The sequence below is a fragment of the Pteropus medius genome, unplaced genomic scaffold (assembly GCF_902729225.1).
Source record: "Pteropus medius unplaced genomic scaffold, Ma_sr-lr_union100, whole genome shotgun sequence".
In the NCBI taxonomy this organism is placed as follows: Eukaryota; Metazoa; Chordata; class Mammalia; order Chiroptera; family Pteropodidae; genus Pteropus; species Pteropus medius.
The window spans coordinates 845,114-869,714 of record NW_024354496.1 but is presented as its reverse complement, the minus strand read 5'-3'; the positions used below and the strand labels follow the sequence as shown (position 1 = coordinate 869,714).

At 46.9% G+C, this 24,601-nt stretch overlaps 1 protein-coding gene and 1 pseudogene across 2 annotated transcripts in view; one reads left to right on the top strand and one right to left on the bottom strand.

Moving 5' to 3' along the window:
• The window catches only part of ANOS1 (anosmin 1), a 144,710-nt gene that overhangs the window by 16,218 nt on the left and 103,891 nt on the right, over positions 1–24,601 (bottom strand). For both annotated transcript variants that reach the window (XM_039852229.1, XM_039852228.1), the window contains 4 exons: positions 17,447–17,631; positions 14,949–15,078; positions 5,482–5,687; positions 2,587–2,731 (listed from right to left, as the gene is read on the bottom strand). In XM_039852229.1, coding sequence (XP_039708163.1) covers positions 2,587–2,731; positions 5,482–5,687; positions 14,949–15,078; positions 17,447–17,631 — 666 coding nt within the window. The remainder of the gene's footprint in view (positions 1–2,586; positions 2,732–5,481; positions 5,688–14,948; positions 15,079–17,446; positions 17,632–24,601) is intronic.
• On the top strand, positions 14,296–14,414 carry LOC120594231 (uncharacterized; annotated as a pseudogene).

Genomic DNA, 24,601 nt, shown 5'->3' with positions numbered 1-24,601 from the left:
CAAATCCAGCGTCCCAAAAAGTACTGCCCGGGGCCAGGCCGGGACGAGGCTCTAGATGATGTAACCTCGACCAAGGCCGGCCGAGGCCGGGCGTCTTCCTCCTCGTTCATGGTTGTGGGGAGGGACACATGGGAGTTGGCAACCCCATCGCAGCGTCTACCGGGGGAGAAATGTCGTTTATTGGACAAAGCGAGGGAAACGGGAAGGCGAAATTATGTCACATAATAGGTGACATCCTCGCCACCGGCAGAAAGAAACACGGTCTTGGGTGAAGCGGAACTTTAAAAATGTGTCTGAGAAGGAAGCCGGGGAGGAAGGAGGAGGCGCGCGGCGAAGGGGGACACGTCTGCTTCGGGGGAACCGCAAAGGGAACACGGACGGTGGACGAGCTTGTCGGGGGCCCCGGGGAGCGGGAAATGCCGTGTGTCGTTACTGTTTCCGCGAGAAGATGTTGTCTGCCGTCCAGAGGATGGACAGTTAAGAAAGAGTGGAAACCGAACCTCTCATTAGGACGCTACTTTAATTTCCTGAGAAAGAGGTGGCAGCGGCCAGCACGAGGGGAAGAAATGGACGGATCCACGTAGAATCTGGAACTGGAGACAAAAGCATTGGATTTCTGGAGAGGAAGGACGGAGAAGCCTCGGTCGCCGGCAGGAACAGAGGGAAGAATCGGGGAGACATCCGAGGTGGGGGAGCCGGGGCGAGGACGGGGCGGGAAGGAGGTGCACAGGTGGATTTGGGGTGTGCGACACTACAGGTCCCGTTGGCTCCCGAGGGGAGGTGCTGCTCAGGCAGCGAGACAGATGACTCTGCAGTTCACGGACCGGGGGGACATCGGGGGTGCCACGTGGGAATCACCGAGACCCCGAGGCAGAGAACTGCCCCCAGCCCTCCTTCATCTTTCCCCCACGCATGCACACACATGTGCGCACACGCACACGCACACGCACACGCGTGCTGCTGCCTTCGTGGGGGCCGCCGGCCGACGCCCGGGCGCCCGCAGAGCCCCTCACTGTCCCAGGCTCCCATCCCACCGCGTTAGCCGCTTCTGCTTCCACGGTCCTCTGCAGCTCTGCGTGGGGACAGCCCGACCACTGCGTCACCGCGGTCACGTGCTTATGTCCCGAACCGAACAGCAGGGGCTTTAGGGCAGGGGTTGAAACATCAGAAAAGCTGGCCTGGTGTGCGTGTGTGTGTGTGCACGTCTGCGTGCCTGTGTGTGCATTCGCAGACGTGTACGCGCACGATCTGCCTACGTGTACGTGTGCACACGCATGTGTGTATAAACACGGGCACAGAGACACTATGTAACACAGTCTATACGCTGTGCATGTCACACAGCGTGCATCTATTTACAGCATAATACGGCATGACATGGTATTCATCACTAGACACGGGAATGTCGTAAATCACGGGCACGCATTTCTGTTTCATAAACGAATGAATGGATGACTGGATTTTCAAAAGTCAAAGAAGTGACCGAACACATAAAAGCGTTTCTATGGGAGTTTTAGGTAAAAGTTACACTGTACCCAGAAACAGGAGGATATGCACAGTATCATAGACTATAAATATCATAGGCACAGAAATAGTAGACTTTTCAAGCCCATTTAATCTCCGAAAGGAGGACTCTTCAAGAAGGTAGGAAGTTCTGTTTCTAGTTCTTTTTGGAAAGCATGATTTGGACCCATTTTTCTCCCGGGTAGTGAAAGGCAATTATGAGCAGTCACTGCACCTCTCTCTCCGGGGGGCCGGCCTAGCCTCGCCTCCCCTACACCCAAGGAACCTTTCGGCACACTCTCCACCCTCCGACGCAGCCCACGGCGCGATGACAGGCAGACAGCGTGGGCTCCGGCAGACTCGGGGTCCACGGCCCTGAGCTCCCGCCCCTCAGGCCACCCTCACTTTCCATCGGCCTGAACCCCAAAACATGGCCAGGAGCGAGTCCACATGACTCCTCTCCACGCCCCGCCTCGGAACGAAGCCAGAAACGTCAGGGGGAGGTGATTTTCTGGCTTGGAGGTGACCGTCCTTCAGGACCGACCTCTTGCTTTGCTTGGTGCATGGCGAGCAAACCACTCGCCATAGAAAGACTGGGAACCGGGAAAACCTGCGTGGCCTGATTTCGTCACTTGGCCCAGCGGAGACGGAGCAGCCAGCCTCTCCAGCGGTACTTGTGACCACTGCATCCAAGCGATAAAAACGGGCGTGTCATCGTTTTATAGGGGACGCGACGGTTTTTCATGGTGCACCGATCCGTACTCTCCTAAGAGACCGGTATGCCGAGGCGCAAGGACCCAAAATGACGTCCGTCGCAAATTGGGTCAGAATGAGGCAGAGAAAGTTACCCCATTGGGTTTGCATTATGACACCAAACCATTGCACATAAAATGCGGACAGAAATCGGAAGACGAGTTTTAGAGATAAAACTGTTCCGTGCGTCACCGTTGGGAGGATGTTTGGTGAACGTGCTCATCAGCGTGAAGGTTACCGAGTCAGGACCCCAACCGAGACACTCGCTCGGCCTGCGTCGTGTCTCGCTCGGATGGCGTGGGGAACTCTGTGCTAACACCGGGAGACACTTACTGTCGCTGGCGGCGTGCGTGCAGGAGAAACGCAGGGAGACCTTGGCACTCTTGAGGCGTGTCTGTCCCCAGTAGGCGACAGCCTGCAGCTCCACACTGTAGTCACCGTCGGGCTGGAGTCTCTCCAGAGTCACAGAGTTGTGGGCCTGTGAATGAGAGAGACACACGCAAACACCATCACGAGCCTTCCGTGCACTGTGGAACGCCGCGTGTCACCATGAAGCCCCGCTGGCCTCTACTGATCCAGGTCTCTGATTTTCTGAGGTCACACGGTTTTCTTTACCTTCGGGCTCAGAAAACCCAGTTTTACTATGGATCGAAATCCATTTCATAGAAAAGTCAAAACACGTTTTTTGTTGTTTTTTTTTTTAATTGTGTTCCCAGTGTAATTATTAGATCCTCTCCATCAGTGTGGAAATGAGTATTTCTGCCCTGAACCCTTGTCTAGATATCACTTCACAGAGAGAAAAGGGACCCGTCTAAAATAAAGCAAGAGGCTCGTGTTGGCACCTACCCAGAAAAATTATGAATGGGCCTTAACTGTGTATCCTTGATATTTATTCCAAATCTTCTATGAGTAAATTTCCACTGAAAGGTGTCAGGAAAAAAATCGATGCAACAGAACGCTTTGAACATTTTTCTGCCGTTATCAGCTAGTCACCCAATCGTCCGTGCGTGATGCTACATACTAAATGAAGAACGTCAGATGAACGTAATTTGCGCCATGGCTTAAAGCCAGACCGGAAGTTTCATGAGCCTGAGAGATAAGATGACATTCCGAGTGATCAGGTATTCGATGGTGGGACTAAGGTAGAAACACAGGTGTCCTAACTCTGAATCCAACGCCGTTTTTATGGCTTACAGGTATTAGAGTGACGTCCCTCGCAAGAACTCGTAATTAAGGGAAATAAGGCTTTTGTGTCTTAGAATTCAAAACATTCGTCAAAATATAACACATGTGATGACATCGAACAGTACCTAAGCTAACGGGGACTTGTCTACAAACAGTCTAGCTGGCAGCATTAACAGTAAATGGCAGGCACTTAGCAGCATGCCCTGTCCAGCAAAGACATTCCCATTTGGGGCACGCGCCATGTGATAATAAGGGTTCCGTGTGAAGTTGTCAACCACTGGATCACGTGAGTAACTCCTCTGCTTAAATGCCACAATCCCCCGCTAACATTTCTGAGTTGTAACTGGGGGTCTTTTCAGGGAAAGAGCGTGACTTTCACAGGCGCCGTTTTACGATTTGGGCTCGTCGGTATCAGAACAGGACCGTCTTGCATCCGGCCGGCTCTGCAAGGCCGATCGACTGCGTTTGCAGGAGGGGGAGGCTGAGAGCCCAGCGGGCTCCCTCCGTCTGTGACCCCACAGCACGTCTGCACGCACGGCTGTGTCCCGATGGCGTTCAGGCAGTATCTCCTGTTGGAACGCACACTGCTCTCCCTAAACGATGATCTTCAAAGAGGTAAAATAAAATTCACATTGGAAAGAGCAAGTTTTTTAACATCCCCACCGAGGGGAGTGGATGGCATCTTAGGAAAGGAGACGCCATGGGTCCCCAAGAAGAAAATTCCACCATTTCTCATGTTCTTTTCTATTTTTCTAATTTCTCATTTCAATTCTCAATCGGTCAAGTTTTCCCCTTAGTGATTTGCACAAACGGCAGCTTACATCTCGTGCATCTAAAAATACATGTCACTCATCAGATAGCGAGCCATGGTTTACGCTACTCTCTGCTTATTGACAACTAAGATTAAATCTGCCGTTCACGTTTTATTTATGTAATTGGTACATCACAGGAATAAGCCGCCAACTAAGCCGTTGGTCTGGGTTGGTTATTAATGCCCACGGAATATGTCAGCGCTTCCCATGTGACATTTCGCTTCTTTATAGTCCTGCGATCACACTTTTAGCTCTTTGGTCTCTTTCGATGCGATCGGCATGCATTGCCAATTAGCGCTCGCTGCGAAGTCCTCCCAAATAAAAGCCAGAACTGTAAGCAAGTTTCTTAAAAGCAAAAGCCCAACGATGCCACAGCTAAATATCAGGGATGAGTTTTGGAGACATGTTTCATAATTCTAAATGGTACCAAAGAAAGTCTTGCTATCGTTTTTTTACAGCACTTGCAAACACTTTTTATTTATTCATTTATGGAATTCAACTTTATAAATTAGAGGAAAAGTGTTTATGCATGTTTTATAACAACATAATAAAAGAATGTATACTGAAAGGAAGCCTTATGACTCCTTATGCACTGAACATCTCATATGATACAAAACATTCCTGAGCATGGAAATCTCACCGCAGCAAACTGTTCAGTGAAGATTTTATTTCTTGGCGGCTGGGGAATGGAGCATTGCACGTTGTTTTGATGAGAAACAATACATCAATGAGAAAAATATACTGAGAAATCGATCAGTGAGAAAAATGGACTGTCCAACACGCATTTTCTGAGCCATTTACCATTCTGCTGATTGACTCACAGGTGGAATCACCTTGCAGCAGAAAAGACATGAACACCTGCCCTTCGAGTTAAAGGGGGTGCCCAACAAAACGAAAGAAAAAGACGTAAATGCGCAGGGCATTTTGAATGATGTCATTTTCCGTCGCTAGCTACGTGGTATGAGGATAAGTTTGGTGCCTTTCATTTCTGGAGTTCTGACTGCCATCTGGCTACGAGTGCATCGATGGACCGAGTTCAGCTGATTCGCTTACAACGTCAAAGGCAGAAACAGTGCGCGTGGCCCTCTGCTCTCTGAACTTCCTCGGTCCAGACGCAAGGGATAGAAGCTCGTGCTTCACCCACACCTCCTCCTAGCCCAGACCCGTGGCCGTCAGCTCCAACAGCCCCGCGGGAAGATGCCACTCTCTCTTCCTCCCGGCTGTCACTTACCCCATCCGCCGTCTTTCTCCGCTTCTTTTTCGTGGGGACGAGGGACTTGCCGTTGACCGTCCAGCTCCAGAATACTTTGTAGTGATGCAGCGGGATATCCGGTTCCTCGGGAGTGTCCCAAACGAGAGTCACGGTCACGCTGCCGTCGCCGTTGATGGTGGAGTTTGCGAGCCGCAGGTTGGCCGGAGCCGGAGGCGCGGACGGATCTGAAATCCCAGGAGAAAGATGAAAAAGTGATGCCTTAAGTAGCAAAGATGCCAGGCCAAACCCCCGTCTTTGTCCCGACCACGCGATCGATCACTGCACGGAGCCTTGTGCAGTCTATGTACAATAGCTGGAAATGAATATTGGGTAACGTCCCCCTTAGAAGCCCCAAATTAATATACGGTCTGCCAAACAAGGAGATGAAGGCATCTGGCCACGTCTGTAATCTGGAAGGGTCCTTCTGGTCATTTGCACACCACTACAACCCCACCAAATTTTCAGCGTACCGAAATTGGTAAGTTCCTCTAAGGCACAGTAACATTCCATTCAGGTTGCTTGGCATTAGGTGAGTAAGCAAAGTAAAATTGCCCTTGGAAATTCTGGAAAGACACGTCCAGCTTCAGTAAGTACCCGCTGTATCTTAGTGGCCCTGGCGCTTTGCATTCTTGTATCACATAAGAGCAGCGACAGAGACGGGCAACAACAAACCGTTTTTTTAGCCACATTACAGATCGGATGACAGACAGACAACACCCACTTTCGTAAATTCACCGCTTCCGGTTTGTATCACAAACCAAAACCTTCTCAGCCGTTGAGGGAAAGATTAGCTTCCGGAATTATTAAGTTACAAATCTCCACTGTAAATATTTGTATTAAGAGGACTCAATACGTGTGAAGCTATAGAGTCTTTTCTTCATTTTCTGCCATAAACTGAGCAAGTGTAGATGCTGTTTACTGTGATTTACAGATGGATGCGGTCCAGGACCCCTGCCCAAGAAAACGCTGTCGATAACTCTAATAACAAGACCTTCTGCAGCAGAGATGCGAAAAAGTTTGCTATAAATAAAGCAGCATGAAGGAAAAACACCTATGTTCCTATTCTCAGGATTGTTCGTGTTTTGGGAAGGATGGAAACGTGAATTATTTTTTCTAAACCCCTTGCTTTTCGCTGACATGTATAAAGACTGGAGGTTTGGTTGGTCGGTTAATTTTTTTAAATGAGAACGTTTCGTGGTTGCTTTTGTAGGTAAGTGGCTCATCCGGGCCCAAGACGTGATACCGCTGATCAAGTGATTGTAAGTCAATCAAAATTGGGAACCTTCTGTATGCGCCTACGACTTGTACTGGAATATGAGAATTCAGTGACTCTGGCTGGGGCATGCATATATACTTATTATATATATAATATAATGTGTTACATGGTACGTATATTCTATATCAAATACTATAGGCCTCCTGTATCTTCAGAGGATACATTTCAAGACCCCCAATGGATGCCTGAAACCACGACAGATAGTTCAACCCCTTATAACCCGGTATAACTTCCATTACCAAGATGAGACAACCCCAATCTCTTTTTCCCCCAAAGATAATCACTGTGAAAATTAGAGCCCCGCGGTCAAGCCATTCCCTGCCTTGTAGAGAGGTTCCCTGCATTACCAAATAAAGTTACATGAATTTTGTTGACTCACGAGAAATATTTTCTTTTGATTGATGCGGTTTTAATTGTAGACTTCTGAAATGTAGTTGAAAGTATGCATGTGAAAAAAAAATATATATATCTATGGATTCCACATTATGACAAAGTCCTAAGGGAGTCTACGATGTATTTATTTGGTGGTGATGGTGGTGCTGGTTTTAACCGGTAAGGATCTTAAGGGTGAGAGAGATAAAGTGAGTTGTCCAAGGTCATTCACATAATTGGTGGCAGAGGCAGGATTCAGAATGGAAATGAGGGACACAGAGGGAATTGAGGCTCTAACGACACGCACCCCGCCCTGCCACACATTCCACCTGTGCTTTCCGTCATCGTCCCAGCGACAGGTCCCTGTCCCTACAGAAAGCAAACACGTTAAGCCCTTTAATGCGAACGTGTCTGTCCCTCATAGTCTAGTGCAGAGATTGAGGGGCGGACAGTGAATGTGTAAGTCTGTGTAGCACAGACTGTCTCTGCTGCGATCACTAACTCTTGTCGCTGAAGCTCAGATAAGCAAGCACATGAGCGTGGCCGAGTGCCAATAAAACTTTATCTGTAAAGACAAGCAGCGGGCTGAGTTTGGAGCACGGGCCCTGGATTGCCAACCCCTGACCTCGAGTCTTTCAAAAGCGGTGACATCGTTAGCTCCTTGACATCGACAAGAGCACTGTTTATGTCTCGTTTTATAAACGTGTGGCTGTACTTTGTAGATTAAGTGCTGGCATTGTGTCCCCATTTTACAAAGGAGGAAATCGAGGTCCAGAGAGTTTGGGTCACTCGTGCAAGGGTGCAGGGTGGGCGGCTCACACTCACGCCACAGGACCAGTGCTCTCCCGACCCCCACTTCCGAGGCGAAAAGCAGAGAACTTCTACTCCCTGCCAAGTCCCTTTCTGCTTCCTCTCTAATCCTTCTTTACGATCTTTGCAACTATCTGCAGAAGCACGTTTCAGAAAGCGGAAGACAAACACCGCTTTGAAGGTCACAGAAATGGGAAGGATGTATGATCTCTCATTCCTATAGCGTCTCCGTGACGCCCAGTGCAAGATACACCGAATATTCAGCAAGAATATCCCACTTCAGCCCTGGAGAAAATAGTTCCTTTGACTGATGATCCGTAAGTCGTGCTTTTGGTAAAGGAACATAGAACGTTTGGGTTTCAGAGAGACAGGTTTAAGGGTTCATCCTTTAGCTTTTTGTGGTTAAGGCCGGCCACAAGCGACAAAGTAACACACAAAGGTTTAGCACGATGGCATGACTTTGAGCCCGTGGTGGGTAGAGCGACAAAGACCATCACACATCAGCCTTAGAGAAATGCAGGTCTGTGACGGCACTGGGGACATTTCTCATGGGAGAAAAGCACCCTTGCCTGGCCCCAGGTCGGGGAGGGGTGTCACATGCTGTGACTCCGGCTCCTCCCGGTTCTCAGACAGTGCTGTTAGGTGCATAAGCATAGACACAGAATAACACTACACATTTTACTAAATTGAATAATATGATTTTATTTATTAGATTTCCTCAAATGATGGTCACCATCGATCAAACGTCCCATCATCGGAACACCTCCTGAGGTACGTGACAGTGATCAACTGCGATTGTGTTTTAAACGCGACGATGTCGCTAGTCACAAATTCTCCTACTAACTAACGAGAAAGCTGGTTCTAATATTTACGCTTTTTTCTCTAGACTCAGCAGTAGAGATAGTTTTATTTTCCCCCTTAAAAAAGAGAAATCACGGTGCAGTACCTGGATGCTCAGCGGCACATAAGTCTTGGGAAAGCTACAGAAGCTGCCGTGCGTGCAAATTTCCAACTATTAAATAGTTTCCAAGCACCTCAACAGCCAAATCTTGCCCATTAGCAGTGGCACCTACAGAGCAGCTGTCACGAGTGGAAAAAGCCACGGGTCCCCGAGGAGCGGCAACGGGCAGCTTTATGGCCACCAGTGATGTGTGCTCTGGCTGGGTGAGCTAGCACTCCACAATGCGTGCACGGAATAACGTCCAGCGGCCCTCACGTACCACGAGGACAACGCCATCTGCTTTTCTGTTCCTTTTCAGTGTGTCATCTACACACAGGGAAATCGGGAAAATCCAGATGCATGAAACACTTTGAACTTGGAGGGAAGTGAATGTAACAACGAAAAGACCATCTATTAGTTTGATGATGACGTGAATTTAAATTGCTTTCTTTTATCAGATCTTTTAAAAGTAGATGACGTCATAACGTTAAATTGATGCTGACTGTTGTCAACCATCCCAATAAGTGTTTGCCTGCTTTCAGCAACATGCAAAACAGATTCGGATTTTGCCGAATACGATCCACGAAATTACAAGTCTCCCTTCTTCTGCTACCCGAGTGGACACATAGATGTCACCTTAGTAGCCAGAGGATGCTTATTTCCCAAGTTCAGTAAACCTATAAGTAATACCTTGTAACAGGTCATAGCAGTTAGTAACATACTCTTCCCATACGAAGCCTGTAATATATGGACACGTTTTTGTCCCTTGAAGACAGGGGAGCACGAAGAAGAAAAGGTGAACCATCGACTCGCCGAAAAACAAAAGTGAGTAGAACCTGGAACCCAAAAGCACATTTCCTATTGCTACAAATGTCACTTGCACTTGTTGACCCGCAAGGCAGAGCTCGGCGTTGGTTGGAAATCAGCGGTTTCCTTATTCGAAGACGTGGACGATATCGTGAAACTTGCCTGGTGTTGGAAATGGTGGCGGCGAGGGACAGAGGAACCGGACCTAGGAAGGCTCGCCTGCCCCCACCTGCCAACCGAGGCAGAGAGCGGATACACCGAACAGCACCAGCCGTGCCTCCGCTCACCAACTACTAATGTATTTCTTTTAAACCATAATGTATTCATAATGTATCCGTCTGGACCCACAGCGAGCTCTGCCGGCCAGCAGGGCAGACATGCGTGGAAGCAGCCTGCCCTCGATGGCCGAGTTCCTCACGGGGACAAAGCTCGGGGCCCACTGGGGTAACTGACGAGTATGGGAATGAGTCTTTTATTTTCCTTCTGTTCCCCGACTAGCATCCCCTCTCCCCGACCCCCGTCTCCTGGATCCCCTCCGAAATAAAGCACCTCACGCAAAGTCATAACTTGCACAGGCTTCGGGAGGAGCCCAACTCATACTGGGACTCTGCGTGTGACGCAGTCCAGAGCAGCACGTGCCAACATCCTCGTGAATGCACCTGGTTCTGCTCCTTGCGTTCTGATGCTGCCTACGGTTCGCTCCACGTGGGGCAGGACAGGAAAGGGAGACCCTAAAATCTGGCAGCGTGTTGGGCAGGAAAACGCTTCGGCCAGGAGTAACCTAGAAAAGTAACTCACCATGTGGAGGAATCCCACGTCCATTTCTACGAAGAGGCAGAGTAGAAAGGGACATTATACAGTAGGCTACTAAATTCTTAATTTTTAATGTCGAAGTCAACTTTCCTTCTTAAGTGACGGGAAGAAAGATAGTACAGAGCATTTAAATAACTAAATGTAGAAATTATCCCAACCTCTATTTTGGCCTCCGAGGCCAGCAAAAATGACTGACTTTACCCATTCTGCAATCATGCATTTGTTCTGGGGGGAGCTGGGGGTTAGCAAGAAAAATATCCAAAAATGGGATTCGCCCGGAAAAGAAGAAGCGTGCAACCGAGTTGCTAATCTATCGATAACTCAGAATTTTCTATATAAAAAAATGAGTCTTCTAAGGAGCTAGGATTAAGTTCTGGGGAAAACGGGTTAAAAGGAAATTTACTCACTTAGTAGTAGCCAATCCATTCTGGCAAACCACAGACTAATGTTATATTTAAGCTGTAAAGAAGAGAATGACAAGAATTTTGGTTTTTCCATGAAAATCAGGATTATGGCCAATGAACACCAGGCAGTGAGCCTAAATTAAATTAAACTCGTTTTATCGAGTCTTTTTTTTTTTTCCTTTTTCTATTTAATTTTACGTTTCTTTTCAGAGGTGTTCATAATAGATGGGAAAAATCCCTTTCCCTTTCCTGACTCAGCTTTCAAATATCAAGGCCGGCGCTCTACTCAACTCAAACACTCGGGATAATTGCTTACCCATTGGGTAGAGTATTGTCTTGGACGCAATAATTCTTTCTTAAAGCAATTTAAACCACGAGAAGACTTACGACCGGTACAGTTCCAGTTCTGGAGCAGGAATAAAGGGGCTTTTATTAAATGAAAAAGCACCTTTCTCTAAAACATTGTGGTCACCGTGAAAAGGCTGTTCTACTTCCTGTTTTTACAGATACACCCCGAATCCACACTTCCAGCCATCCCACTGTGAGCGGCAACGCAGACCTTCATCCTCGCACTTGAAAACCAACAGTGTCTGTACAGAAGTCATAGTCATTTTGACTTTGTTTTCGGTGAAGATGTATCACAGAACGATGGCCGTAGAATAGATCCACTAAACAGGTGAAGACACCCCTTCCAGGACATGTCTGAAGGACACTTCACCATTTATAAGACGGTATTACATCTTTCCTAATCTTACTCAAATCTCGCCAAATGTAGGAACGTGCCTGCTGGGGAGAGGGGGGCAAATTAACAATCTTATTGAAATAGAATTTACACACCATGAAATGCACTCATCTCGAGTCTACAATCCAACGATGTTTTTGCATTTACTAAGCAAATACTAAACCATCGCCATCATCCAGTCTTAGAATGATTCTATCACCCCAATAAGATCCTTCCTGCCTCGCTGGGAAACGTTACGGTAGAAACAAAGTCATTTTTGCATCTTCATTACCTCCTTTTATTTCTCACGTTTCTCGACCACAAGCCCATCGGAGTGTCCGGCAGCCCTCAGCCTGGTACATCGACTAAGAACGTTTGCAGAGGAAGGACCGAAAGACGGCAATCATATTGATCCAGTAATGACTACTCCTCTTCTGGAAATATGCGTATCCCCAGAGAAGTAAAGGAGTTCGCCCCTTAAATATCCCTTCTCCCAGCCAGTCCCCTGTCTGACTCAGAGTAGAGCCGTGCTCTTTACGAGGGCTGAGAAGACCCAAGAAACCCACCCCACGCCTTCTCCTCAGTCTCCATCTTCCTCTACCCTCCCGTGTTCCCCTGCTCAATCCTCAGGCTCCCCTGATGCTCCAGGAATGCTGCAAGCTCACACCTGCCTCAGGACCTTTGCACCTGCTAGGTCCTGGGCCCAGAACGCTCTTCCTTTAGACTGCTGCAAAGCTGACTGCTTCGCCTCCTTTACACAAACCTCTCTTTCTCAGCAGAAGCTTCTTTAGCCACTGTCTCTAAGACTGTAAAAAAAAATAAAAACCCACATTGTCTGTATTCCATTCCTGATTTTTGTTATTGACAGTTATTGCTCGCTGCCCTACGATGCTAGTTTATTTATCAAGCTTGTTTACTGTTTCCTCTCGCCCCTAACTCGAATGAGTGTGCGTGTGTTCCACACAGCAAACGTTTCTGCCTTTTCACCCACTTGATACCTCCAGCGTCTATAACAGTGCCCAACACATAGTAGGTGCTCAGCAGATATTTCTTGAATGAAAGAAGGAATGAACCATGAGCGATAAAAGAAGGCGTTGAAGGCACAAAAATAATTTTGTTTCTACCTTAACATCTCCCAGTGAGGCAGGAAGGATCTTATTGGGGTGACGATCATTTTAACAGTGGACGATGGTGATGGCTGTGCAGCTCTGTAAATACTAAGAATTACTGGATTGCGTACTTAAGATGAGTAGAATCTACTACGAATTCTGTACAGACATTTTGTACAGATCAAGAATGAAAGTCTGGGGTGCTTCGGCGTTGCACGTATTTGTAAAAGCAGGAAATAAAACATTTTAACAGTGACTGCAATGTTTCAAAAACATGGTGGATTTTCATTCAACTGAAGCCCATTTAAATGGGCGGGATGCAGCTCTAATTCTAGCCTGCTGAGGGACTCAGATATACTGAGAAGGGTTGGGACAGCATGGCCTGGCCATTTCCTCAGAATGGATGCCTTCCGGGCAGTTAGAAGTCACATGACCAGCCCTGGGGACTGTCAAAGGACCTCTGTGTAGATCCCACCCAACTCTTAAAGGCATTGAATCTCTGTCACCAGAGGCTGGGCACGGCTTCTGTCTGACGTCTGAACCCACAGGGCACCAGACCAGTTCTTGAAGGCAACCCATCCGATGGCGACACGTTTTGACCTCAACGAGTCTGTGTCGCATTTGAACCACGAAGCTCAAGGTGGAGAGCTGTCAGGTCTTTTACTGGTCCTCGCGTCCAAACCCACTGTTCATTATTCATTTTACTCGCCTCCCTAAATCATCAGACCGCTTGAGACATAGTCTCAAGACAAGGTTTGATGTCTTTACTTATAATTTTCCTTTAAAGTTTGCTTAGTGTATTTGCCTCAGGTTGAGGGGGAGGGGTGGGGAACGCACTTTTACTTTCTAAAAGGGACTTTTTTCTTTTTTTAAAGAAAGACTTAACGTACTCTGTAATTGAGTCCAAATATTAAATTATTTTGATTGCAAGTTTTCCACTGGAGGCATATGATTATGCTTAGAAAGGGTGGTAATAGTAGATGTGAGAAATAGACAGACTGGCTGAAACATGTACATGCTCCCAATCGTGGTATAAAAATGACAATTTACAGCAGCCAGTTCAAACCTTCCCATGATAAAAAACATACAATTGATATTATAAGTCTCATTATTCATTAATACCACGATGTATTTTGTTTAAAATACACCAATTTAGCGTCCATGTAAGAGGATCACTCCTGATTTTAGCCAGTGAACGACCTGATTAATCTGTGTCTATGAAACAGGCCCTTGGTGATTTGCTGAGCAGATGGGCAATGCATTCAGAAGGGTCACAGCCATCTCGACGCACCCGGAGAAATAAACTCGGAGGTCATTTTCTGTTAATATCTAGTCAAATTATATTCCTCAGGCATCACAGGACTAAACTCAGCACAATTGTCACGTAGCGGTCATCAAATTTCACAGCACCTTTAAAACAGCAAGGAACTTGGAACCGAACGCAATGATCGCAATGATAAAGCGACTCCAGAGGGGATTTTAGAAAACGAAAGAGATTAATTCATGCTCAGTTTCACGATCGTGTCAAGAAAATCTGCAGAGTCTCCGGCCACGCCACCCTGAACACGCCCGATCCCGTCTGATCTCGGAAGCTCAGCAGGGTCGGGCCTGGTTCGTACTTGGATGGGAGACCACCTGGGAGGACCGGGTGCCGTAGGCGTAAAACATAAAAAATAAAAAATAAATAAATAAGGACCTTGTAAGTCAACAAGGTCCTTGCAATCTGTGAGGTCGACCAAGGATTATGTCGCCTAAAAAAAAAAAAAAAAAAGAGGAGAAAAAGGAAAACCTGCAGAGTCTAACATCGCCCTAACTAAAAAATTAAAATTTTTTAATTTTAATAAGAAAATTTAAATTTTTTCAATTTTTAAAATCCTCTCCAAAAATTAATCAAACGGTGCTTGATACAGACTATCTTCAGGCAAAGACCCAACAGAAGCTGATGGTGCACAACTGCCACTCAAGGTCGAGACAAGCCCCCTGAGGTCACCTTCTGCAACGTCCCCGAGGCATAAGCCCAATGTCACCCGTCACCGTAGATTCACGGCACCTTCCAACACAGCCCGTCCGCTTCTCCGCGAACAGCCGGACACCTGCCGGCCACAGACGTGAGCAGGGGACGGCCGTGGTGAGTCTGCCCGCCCCACGTGCCCAGCGGGGCGGTGTGAGCGCCCAGCAGGAAGGCGAGACTGACCTTTGGAGGAGTGGAAGTGTTTGCTGGGGGCCGTGAAGCCGCGGGTCCCGTGCACGTTGACGGCCGCCACCCGGAACTGGTACCACCTGCTGGGTCGTATGTCCATCAGTTGAACCCGCTCATCTGTGGTCTGAGGGGAAAGAGCACAGGGCACAGAGCAGCCTTTTATTCCGACACATCGATCGGGTCTGTTTCTTTCCTACACTAAGCCGTCGACCGACACCGGGCGGGCTGGACCACCCCCCGCACAGCCTCCTGCAGAGATGCGCCTAATGCTCCGGTGTGGGGATAGCTGTCAGGGGTCACGGAACTTCTAGAAAAAGCTTCGGTCACCTAATTCCATCCATAGACATTGCCCCCCAAAGAGTTAACCATCTCCGGAAGGCAAAACCTTACGACGAATGCATGGGTTTATCTTTCAATCTGGTGACTAAATACCGCATTTGAGGGATTTAATTAAATCATAAGACAAGTGAATAGACATGTGCGCTAAACGTTACGCAATAGACAAGAAAATAAAACCATCTTTAGATTACAGAAAGCGCCTCTTTAATTTGCATGCTCAACATAATTTTGGAAGCCCGCAGACTTAGAGAATGCTGGACGTACATCGCAAGGCGAGACTTTCTTGTTTTTTAGTTTGAGTAAATCGTGTAAGGTCTGCAAGAACCCAGCCGTGTTCCTGAAGGGTGAGGTGTGGTCATATATCTCTGTCCAATAAAATGTCCGAAAGCGGAAAGTGGACACAGAGGGCGGTCCATCGCTTTTTGCCGCCTCTGAGGCGACACTGTCCAAATATCAAGTAGCTTTGACAGTTTTCCTACTTCCGTCCTTCATCGAGCTAAGGGAAAATCTACCTGTTTGCAACGATGCCCCATGAGAGAGCTGAAAACCTTTGCCTTGAATCCCCGAAAATAAAGGGCCCCATTCTCTGCGTCCTCTGTGCCAAACTGAACTTGACGCTCAGTTACATAAAGCGGAGGAAGGAGAATCGAATTGAACCGTCCCAAACCTCGGTTTATTATAACTTACTGAAAAGGACTGTCACATTTTTTATATATATCTAAAAGAAGCCAAACATTTCTGGGATCAAAGGAAGAATGTGAACTCTTCAACGTGGCTTTCTGTCTCGGTGGGCAGGATTTGAGACCCTTTCGCCGACTTCATCGCTTAGAGTTTTAGCCTTGAATTGAAAAAACTGAAGTCAGCACGAGAGCCATAGAATTTAGCAGACCAAAAAAAGCAGTTCTTACAAGCGGTAGCAAGCGAAAATACGCAACAATCAAGATCTTTTCTTTCTCCAAAAAGGAAGGGACGAAAGAGATGATCTCATCAATTACTTTTGTAAAACTTAAAAAGAGTTTAGAAAATTTACAAATGATATCGTACCTCTGTTTAAGAGAACACGCCATGTACATCAAATAGAATTTTAGGCTGTATTCTTAACATCTCCGCTTTATTAAAACTTTTTTTTTTTTACAAAATCGGTGTAGAATAGAATTACAAAATTTATTTGACCCGATCTGTTTTTCTAACTTCAGATGTTTTACATGAAGCGTCTCATTAATTTTGGGGTCTCTAAATTTTTTTAGTGCGTATCCTCATTGGGATACTGCTATTGACAAAAGAATCAGGTTTCAAATACCTGAATACTAGAATGTATTTTACATTTACTGGAAAAAAAAAAAAAAGAATCTTATCCTTGGAGAAAGTGATCTGATCACCTCAAGGCGAGAATATTTCTCTATGGACATCCATGTGGAGAACGCATTTGAGTCGTGGAAAACCATGAAGCCGTTTCGTATGGAAAATTTGTTCTTTTTTTTTTTTTTTTTTTTTTTTTATCTCCGTGTAGTTTTCCTACAGCTGGTAGTCCACTTAACAGCTCTTAAAAAGAAAGAAAATATTTTGCTTTTCTCCTCCACAAGACAGAAGAGGAAGAAGCACTGCTAAGATAAACTCTAGGAGTGTCGCCACACAGGCGGCGTGTCAGCTGGAGAGGTGACCGGACAGAAAAGAAAGCAGTTAGCAAAGGTTGATGAGCCGCTGGCCGCTTTCCACGGAGCAGTTTGTGATATGAATCTTCCTCCACGCTATGGGAGTCCTTTTGTGGAATAAAGTCTTAAATTTAGGAGAAACAAAAGACAAGTCATTTCCACGATAACTACCCTTTCGTGCATTGCGTTGGCCTCAGTCTAGTTGGTTTTAAGCTTATCTCAAGGAAACGCAGTCCTTGGAGGAAATAAATGTGAACTGTCCGATTAGAAAATTATGTCCCTATTGCATGTATTTTGAGTGAATTAAAGCCATCGTCAAGTTTCTGCATGTGTTAGGTCGTATCCAGAGGGCACGCTGTGTTCAGCAGATACATGAGATACGTCCACAGTTAGCTTATTTCGGTCATCAGGCTACGTTAAAGAGGCAGCTACTGAATTCTGTATCTGTGAGCGCGCAGTGGGCGTTTCTGTAAGGGGCAGTCCCGTCTCGGAAGCACTAACCTGGGCCACTGTCTGCCAGTGTGTGGCATCGTCTTCGCTGGGATGGATGCCAGGGTTCCACCTTCTCTGTACCACGTAGATCACAGGCTCAATGGAGATATTGAATTTCGAGGACCACTTAATCTCCAGCTGCCCCGATTGGAGTTCTGTAAATCGTAACTCTTTCCTGGGCTTCAGGGGGACACCTGGAAAGGGACCGCGAGAGTTAAAACAAACCGCGTGGCACTCGGACTGAAGAGAAAGTCGGAGAAGACAATGTGTGGATGAGATAAATCTCATCAGACGGCGGCGGACACTCCCCTTCCTTCTGTAAAAGGGGCTTCTCTATATCAAGGTTTCGCGTTTGAAATCTTATGACACTAAGTTCGGCCCATGACTTTCCAAAAGAGTCTTAGCCCGTTCCTCATCTTTTTAAGAAGCTCTACACCGATTCCTGATTCTGAACAAGCTTCCCTCCCCACCCCCCCCAGGAACCTCGAGAGCAATTTTCATACACACATTCTTCTGAATAAACGTTACCGAGTTGAACCACTTGAGGGTAATGTGGAAGTCATGGGAGGCGACATGGGTTCAAGTCATTTTTCCCAGTTAGCATGCTCTGTTTTTATGACATGTTCTAGAGTCATTATGACATTGTCCCCTTCCTATGTCATGGAGTTTTCCTTTTAAGGAAAATATCCTAAAGCTCAGTCCCCTCAGAGAGTCGAATGTCGCAAGAATTATTTCCAGAGTGAGTCCTGCCGATTGCACAGATGACGCCCGGGCCAGCTCTATCTCCTACAGACTTAGGGCTCAAAATTGGAAAATAACGAGTTGATAATGTTTGCCTTTGGCGGGAGTGACCGCATCGCTCCCAAAGTCCCTCACAGGTGTCTCTTTGTAAAGCAGTAAATCATTCTGATTTCTGTTCCCCGAGCCTGTGCGTGCAACTTGTCTGGTGACTGGAAAACTAAAGAACCATGGTTCAAAACTATAGCCCCTGTGGAAAGGGACTCTAAAACAAGTTTATAACGCTAAAAGGAGATGTAAAAACAATCGAATTAGGTAGAGTCTACGGCGCCACGATGTTCAACGCTATCAAAACGAAGAATGACAGTTGCCATGAATGTGATTTTCCGTTGAGAATGGGCATTTGCCTAAAGCGCAGACAACTCATTGGAAAAACTTAGCTCGCCATGCTCTATTTCTTAAGTTTAAACAGAGGAATCTGGAAAATGTGCAAATACTGTCAATGAGGTCCGATGCACACGGGGATGTGGCTGAATTTCCAGTTATTTTATTTTTATCTTAATTCAAGTCAGGTCTTACTCAGGGAAATCTGAATGTCGTTAAACATTTGGATGGATGGAACCAGATAATTTTAAATGGCACATTTACGTCGGCTCATACGGTCGCTAATTTTTTTCAAAACTATTCTCTAGAGAACACACTCCCCACACCTTGCCATTCTCCGCTTCGATGTGCTGATGGGTGGTATCTATAAAGTGCCCTTGACCTTAGGGAAAAGTCGTGTCCCCTGATCCATACTGTGTCTTTGAGAAGTGGGTGAAGGGTCAGGTCCCCACAGTTTGAACATCAGGGAACGGAGTACGAGGAAGATGAAGTACGTTGCCCAGGGCCGTGACCCAACGTCGGGTTTCCCCTCTGAATTCTCTGCTCCTTTCTCCATTTTGAATTAAGAAAAGCCACTCAGGAAGGGAAAATGAAGAGGTGGCCTTCATAGATCTGTAAATCTCTCAGACCGTAAAGTCCTTGACCTTCCTGGTCGGCATGGGTGGGCCACCTGTCAGTCATTCCCGGCTGCGGCTGCGTTCTTTGTGCCCGATGTGACATCGTGGTGGGTGCCGCTGACTCTCACGGCTTCAATGCTTCTGCTAAACATGGGATTCTCAAATCTTGCCCCGCACCCGCCTGCCTGCTGAAGGAACATCTCTGCACAAGTCCCATCTTCAGGGCCTCGCCCCAAAATATGTCCCTCTCCTCAGTGACATATACGTTCATGACAACTGTACGCGTTTGGATATCTAAGGGGTCTTAAACCTTTGTGACTTGTTCTCGTTACCTACCGACATCTCGTCGTGTGACTGCCAGGCGCGAGCCCACGAATCCCCAAACCACGGTTTCTCCACGGCGACCACCTTCCCTTCCATGGTCCACGTCCCGCGTGGACTTCCACAGCGGCCTCCCCTTCCAGGTCCCTGCAAGTCACTCTCAGTTTTCTAATTTCCTCTTGACGCCAGGTCGGTGGTTATTTTCCCCAAGTGGAGGAGAGTCCCCCACCCGCCCACGTTCTCCAGAGTGAAGAACGTCCCTGCATCTCGCTCCGGGCATCCATCTGCACGACCGCCCGCCAGCCATGTCTCTCGCGACCTCCGCTCGCGTGTCCCGGACTCCTCACGCCGGCCTGTCAGCCAGCCTTTCCGCCAGGCGCTCGCCACCGCCACGGTCTGCTTATGTCACTATTTTTTGTTTTCACCATGAAATGTCTTTCTTCCTCTTTCCACACTACAGAATCTGAGTACTTCCAGGCTCACTCCAAACGCCACCTGAGCCACGTTCCTACACCTCGCAGCTGTAAATAAGGGTCCCGTTCCTCCGCTCCCCCTCCGGCGTGTAGCCTGTAACCATTACGATGCGCATTAAACTGCCTCTTACTGCGGGGCGAGCTCGCTGAACGATCTCGTCTTTTCCTCTTAGCTACAGCCCCAGCAGTCGAGAAACGTTTCTGCTTCATGGCCACAGCTCGTAAGGTCCCAGGAGAGAACACTGTGCCACAGGACATACTCAGTGCGCACCTGCTGAAGAAACGAGCTAAGCCACTTCCTCGTCCTGACTCCAAGAACACGTCTGGGGAAATCAGCGGATACTGGAACATTTACATAAATCTCTGCGGCCACGGCAGACCCCTCTCTGCGTGACCGTCCCTGAGGCATGGAGAAGGGTGATCCCGGGTGTCCTGTGCTGCCTCCTCAAGCACATAGTCTTTTGAGAAACTCGCATCTCAGAAAAACTCACATCTCTTTTCCATCAAAGTCTTATCACTCAGACATTCATTTACTCTCACTTTTTAAGAGGTAAGTACTAAATCATAAATAAATCAATATCGATAGCTTTACAAAATGGAATAATTGTATTGCATTGACCGTAGAACTTCCCTGGATAAAGAGGAAAAAAGACCAGTTTCTAACAATCTCTGCTAAGATGAAAATCCCAAAGTTAAACGATGATTGGTCTTAACCCAGAAGTACCTGTCAACTCTTTTTAGGTAAAAAAAAAAATTGTGATGCAAAACCGATCTTAACAAAATGATTGTTTGTATCATTCTTCCATTCAAGGTGTGCAGCCAGGTACTAGACAAATACCTCTGGGGAGGGAGTTTGCAGGTACGGGAAGAGGAGGCGCCTCTGAGAACCTTTCCTGGTTCACTCGATTCCTTCCGGTAAAGAGACGATCGGTTAGTCCTCTGACCTGCTAGAGCACGTTCCCTGAGATGTGCAAATCCATCTTTCTCCTTGGCCGTCTGTCCCGTGCACAATCCTCCAGCATAAATGCACCTACGGTAAGTACTTTAGCCCCTGACGTAACCTGAACTCATCAGAAGCAAACCTGCGCATCGGACCCTCGTTGCTACAGGGTTTTAATTTTGATTATCATTCAACAACCAAGAGCTTTGATGGACCAGGATGGGCGTGGGACAACGTCAGTTCGAATGTCTTCATTTACAAATCTCATTAATTACGATGTACAGCAAAGTCACGATCCGCACGTTGAGAAGTGGTCCATCTGCTCTGCATTGGGTCAGGTGGCTCCCTGACTGGGAGTAACCGCAGCACTTGGCTGCAAGTGTGAGCAGATGGGGCTCCCAACCCCCAGACCGCCAGCCGCCACTGTCCATCCATCTTCTACACGATCCTTGTTAGTTCAACCAGCTGCCCGGTTCCATAACCAGATGTGTGGGCTGAATCTCTCCTCGGTGTGTTTTTTATTATGTAAATGACCAGAACTGTTCTTTTTTATTATTCTTGAACAAATCAGTCATCTGAAATCTAAACTATTCTGTTAAAAAAATTCAAAATGCTATTGCATACCATCCTGAAAATATAGAGGCCATTTTTAAAGTGTTACATGTATTTTGGCGAAATCGAAGAAACAGAAGCCCAATGCTTTAAAAACATATGGAAAATATATTGACAGAAAAGCAGCATGAGTTCATTCCTAAAGGCCTGAAGTTTAAATCTTTCAAATATTACGATATTCACGGATATACCGAATCGACTTCATCCCCGGGTCTTTTTGAAAAGAAATACATCGATGCATGATTCATCCTTGGCTTGTGCACGGCCAAGAGAAAATGTTGTTGGTAACGGAAAGTCCCAGATTGATCTGAATCCTTATGTTTGGGAAACAATTTTGACTTTTTCTCCTTCCCTACCCAAACCAAGTGCCGGAGCTGGGAGTCAGAAGAGGCAGCAATTTGGGCAGGAAAACAAGCAAATCATCTTCTGGAGGGAGGAGTCTAAGTAGGTCGTAGGTCAGACTGAAATAGGGAACGGGAGACAATCAAAGAAAGGGTCGCTGGCTACACGTGCGGTCACTGATGTTTCGCCCGTGGACGGTCAGCCTTGTGAACTTCCCACAGCGATGCGAAGGCTTGCGTTTCAGAGAATTAGCACCTTTGGGTGTCACGCTAACGTTTTCATGTCTCCCAGGACGTTGCTAATAATTTTCTTTATTTGAAGGGTAATGAAAAAACTCTGCGGTTTCCCTTAGACCGTGTCAAACTATAACTCTAGTCTGTAGAGGTCACTTAGACGCATTAGCCAAGGACGGTTCTTACTGCCGTGAACAATTAAAGGCTCAGATAGAACGGAGCATTTTGTCGATCGTTTTTTCCAAAACACGCATTGTTTTCAAAACTCGGGTTTCTAACGTATAAAGATTTTGAAGCTGCGAAGTCGGTGTGCCTCCCATCTTCCCTGGCACAAACACGGAAGACCAAACAGAAAGCACGTGTTTCCGAGTTTTGTTATTTTAATTAACTCGATCAGCAATAGGAGGAAAAATAGGACAGGGGTTGGTACATATTGACCTCCTGCAAAAGTTTAAAAGAATTATTTGTCCCCTTAAATAAGTATTTTGGGCACGATTGCCTTGATAAGGAACTACGGGACTGGGTGGGGATTGGCGTCATATTGATTTTTGCACCCCAATTTATTAGCCTACGACAATTGGTAAGTCGGGGGTTTTATAAGATTAAAATATTTGATATTGACATTAATGCGCCGATGCCCTAGACAGCTTGACGTTTATGGTCCTGCTACGGAAGTCAGAGAGGGTCAGAATAAACATGGCAGGACAGCTGGCCCAGGTGGCAGTTGGGCTCAGCTGCATTTCTGCTACCAGTTCCCCAGTCCCCCCAGACGGGCTGCAGCCTGAGCTTCGGCACGTGTGAGCTGACAGCAGGTCTCGTACGTCGCAAGCAACGATCGAGCCCCCTCTTCCTAAGAAAAGAGACCGCACAGTCCTTGCATTAGTAGAGAAGGGTGACCTTATCCTCCGTGGGTGAGTTCGAGGGAATGGAAGCTGAGGACGGTGACAGCTGGTACTCCAGAGGGCCCAGGTTGACGAGTGTGCGTACCGTAGGGCTGGGTCCCTCTTCTTCTCCTCGCAAAGCCAAGAGCTGGGTCAGAAAGGACCCCCTTCCAGAAGGCCTGGGGCCATTGCCAGCCCGCCCTCTTTGGAGAGTGAGCAAGCAGGGTGGCTGCCGGTCAGGAATTGATGGGGGTGTCACGTGGCTAATTAGCTACGGTTGTCGTAGAAAGGGTTCCAGCGGGCTCCATCTGAACCCCCTCTTGGGTGCACCCCAACTTATTCATTGGTGCTGTCAAAGGGGTCCATATATGAACAGGCTTTTCTGCCGGGGCAAAGGCGGAAGCAAAGGGAGATACCTACATGTGTATATATATATATATTTTTTCATAATAACAAATATCATCCTTATGCTCTTTATGGGAAAGTCACTGTCAAGTCAGCAGAGTCTGTTTCTTCTACTTGTGGTCCGTTCTCTGTGAACTGCGTCTCTCCGGAGAAATCCTAGTTCGTAGGACACTTCAGTGCTTTAGAAGAAATCCATCACATTTACTAAGGCGCAGGTCTAAACAGCAAGTATCTTTTAATAATTAATCATTTTCATAGGCCAGTCCCCTTTTTCTCTGTGAACCTGGCATATTTGAACTTCACACTGACTCTTCAATGCTTTTATATAAAAAACATAATTTATATTCTCTTCTCGAAATGCCCTACTTTTCAAACGCTAAAGGTTTTACAAACGGGGTTTTAACAATCATTCCGAAAGCATCTCATTTTTATGGGAAATGCTAATCCTTAAATAGCACATGATCTGCAGTAACAGAAAAGGTTTCATGAGAACAGACTTTAAAAACATTAAATGGGTTAGAGTTCGCGAAAAAGACGTTATAAAGTTTATAATAAGAGGCAGGAAAACAATAAGACTTTAAACGCATTTAAGACATGACGCTCGGGAAGAACGGGAAAGCAGTGGTTGTTTGGAATTGGAGACACAGTCTTTGTGTCAGGTTTGGAAGGGTCCTACGGGAACACAAGTATAGTGGGCGGATGAGAGAGGTTTCGGATGACAGTATTTCCTGGTGAGCAGGAGCGGGGCTGAGGCAGGCACGTGGCTTCTAGGGGCTGTGAAGCGCTATGAGGCTGAGAATAGACTTATAAACATCGTTAGCCAGCACGTAATCCAAAATCGGCATTGCCGGGCAATACCGTTTTACGCATAATTAAAAAAAAGAAAAAAAAGAAAGCCACCTACATTTCGAAATTCTACGCTTGCTGTCAGTGAACGTGAGAAAGACAGAGACAGAGAAAACCCGACTCGAGGCTACAGACTGATTCTCTTCATGTTACTCTGCAAATGAGACCCCCCGAAAGACGAGCAAAATGGCATGTCTCGCGGCGTATACTTCGACAGCATCCAAACGACCTAATCCAACAGCAGCAGTTCGGAAGGAAAGACCTGAGTGACGCGGACAGAAGGAAGCGAGTGACGCTCAGCCTACAGGACACAGGTGCTCTAGAAACCGCAGTGAATGTCAAGCGTCACACCTGCTTCATTGTTCACTAACC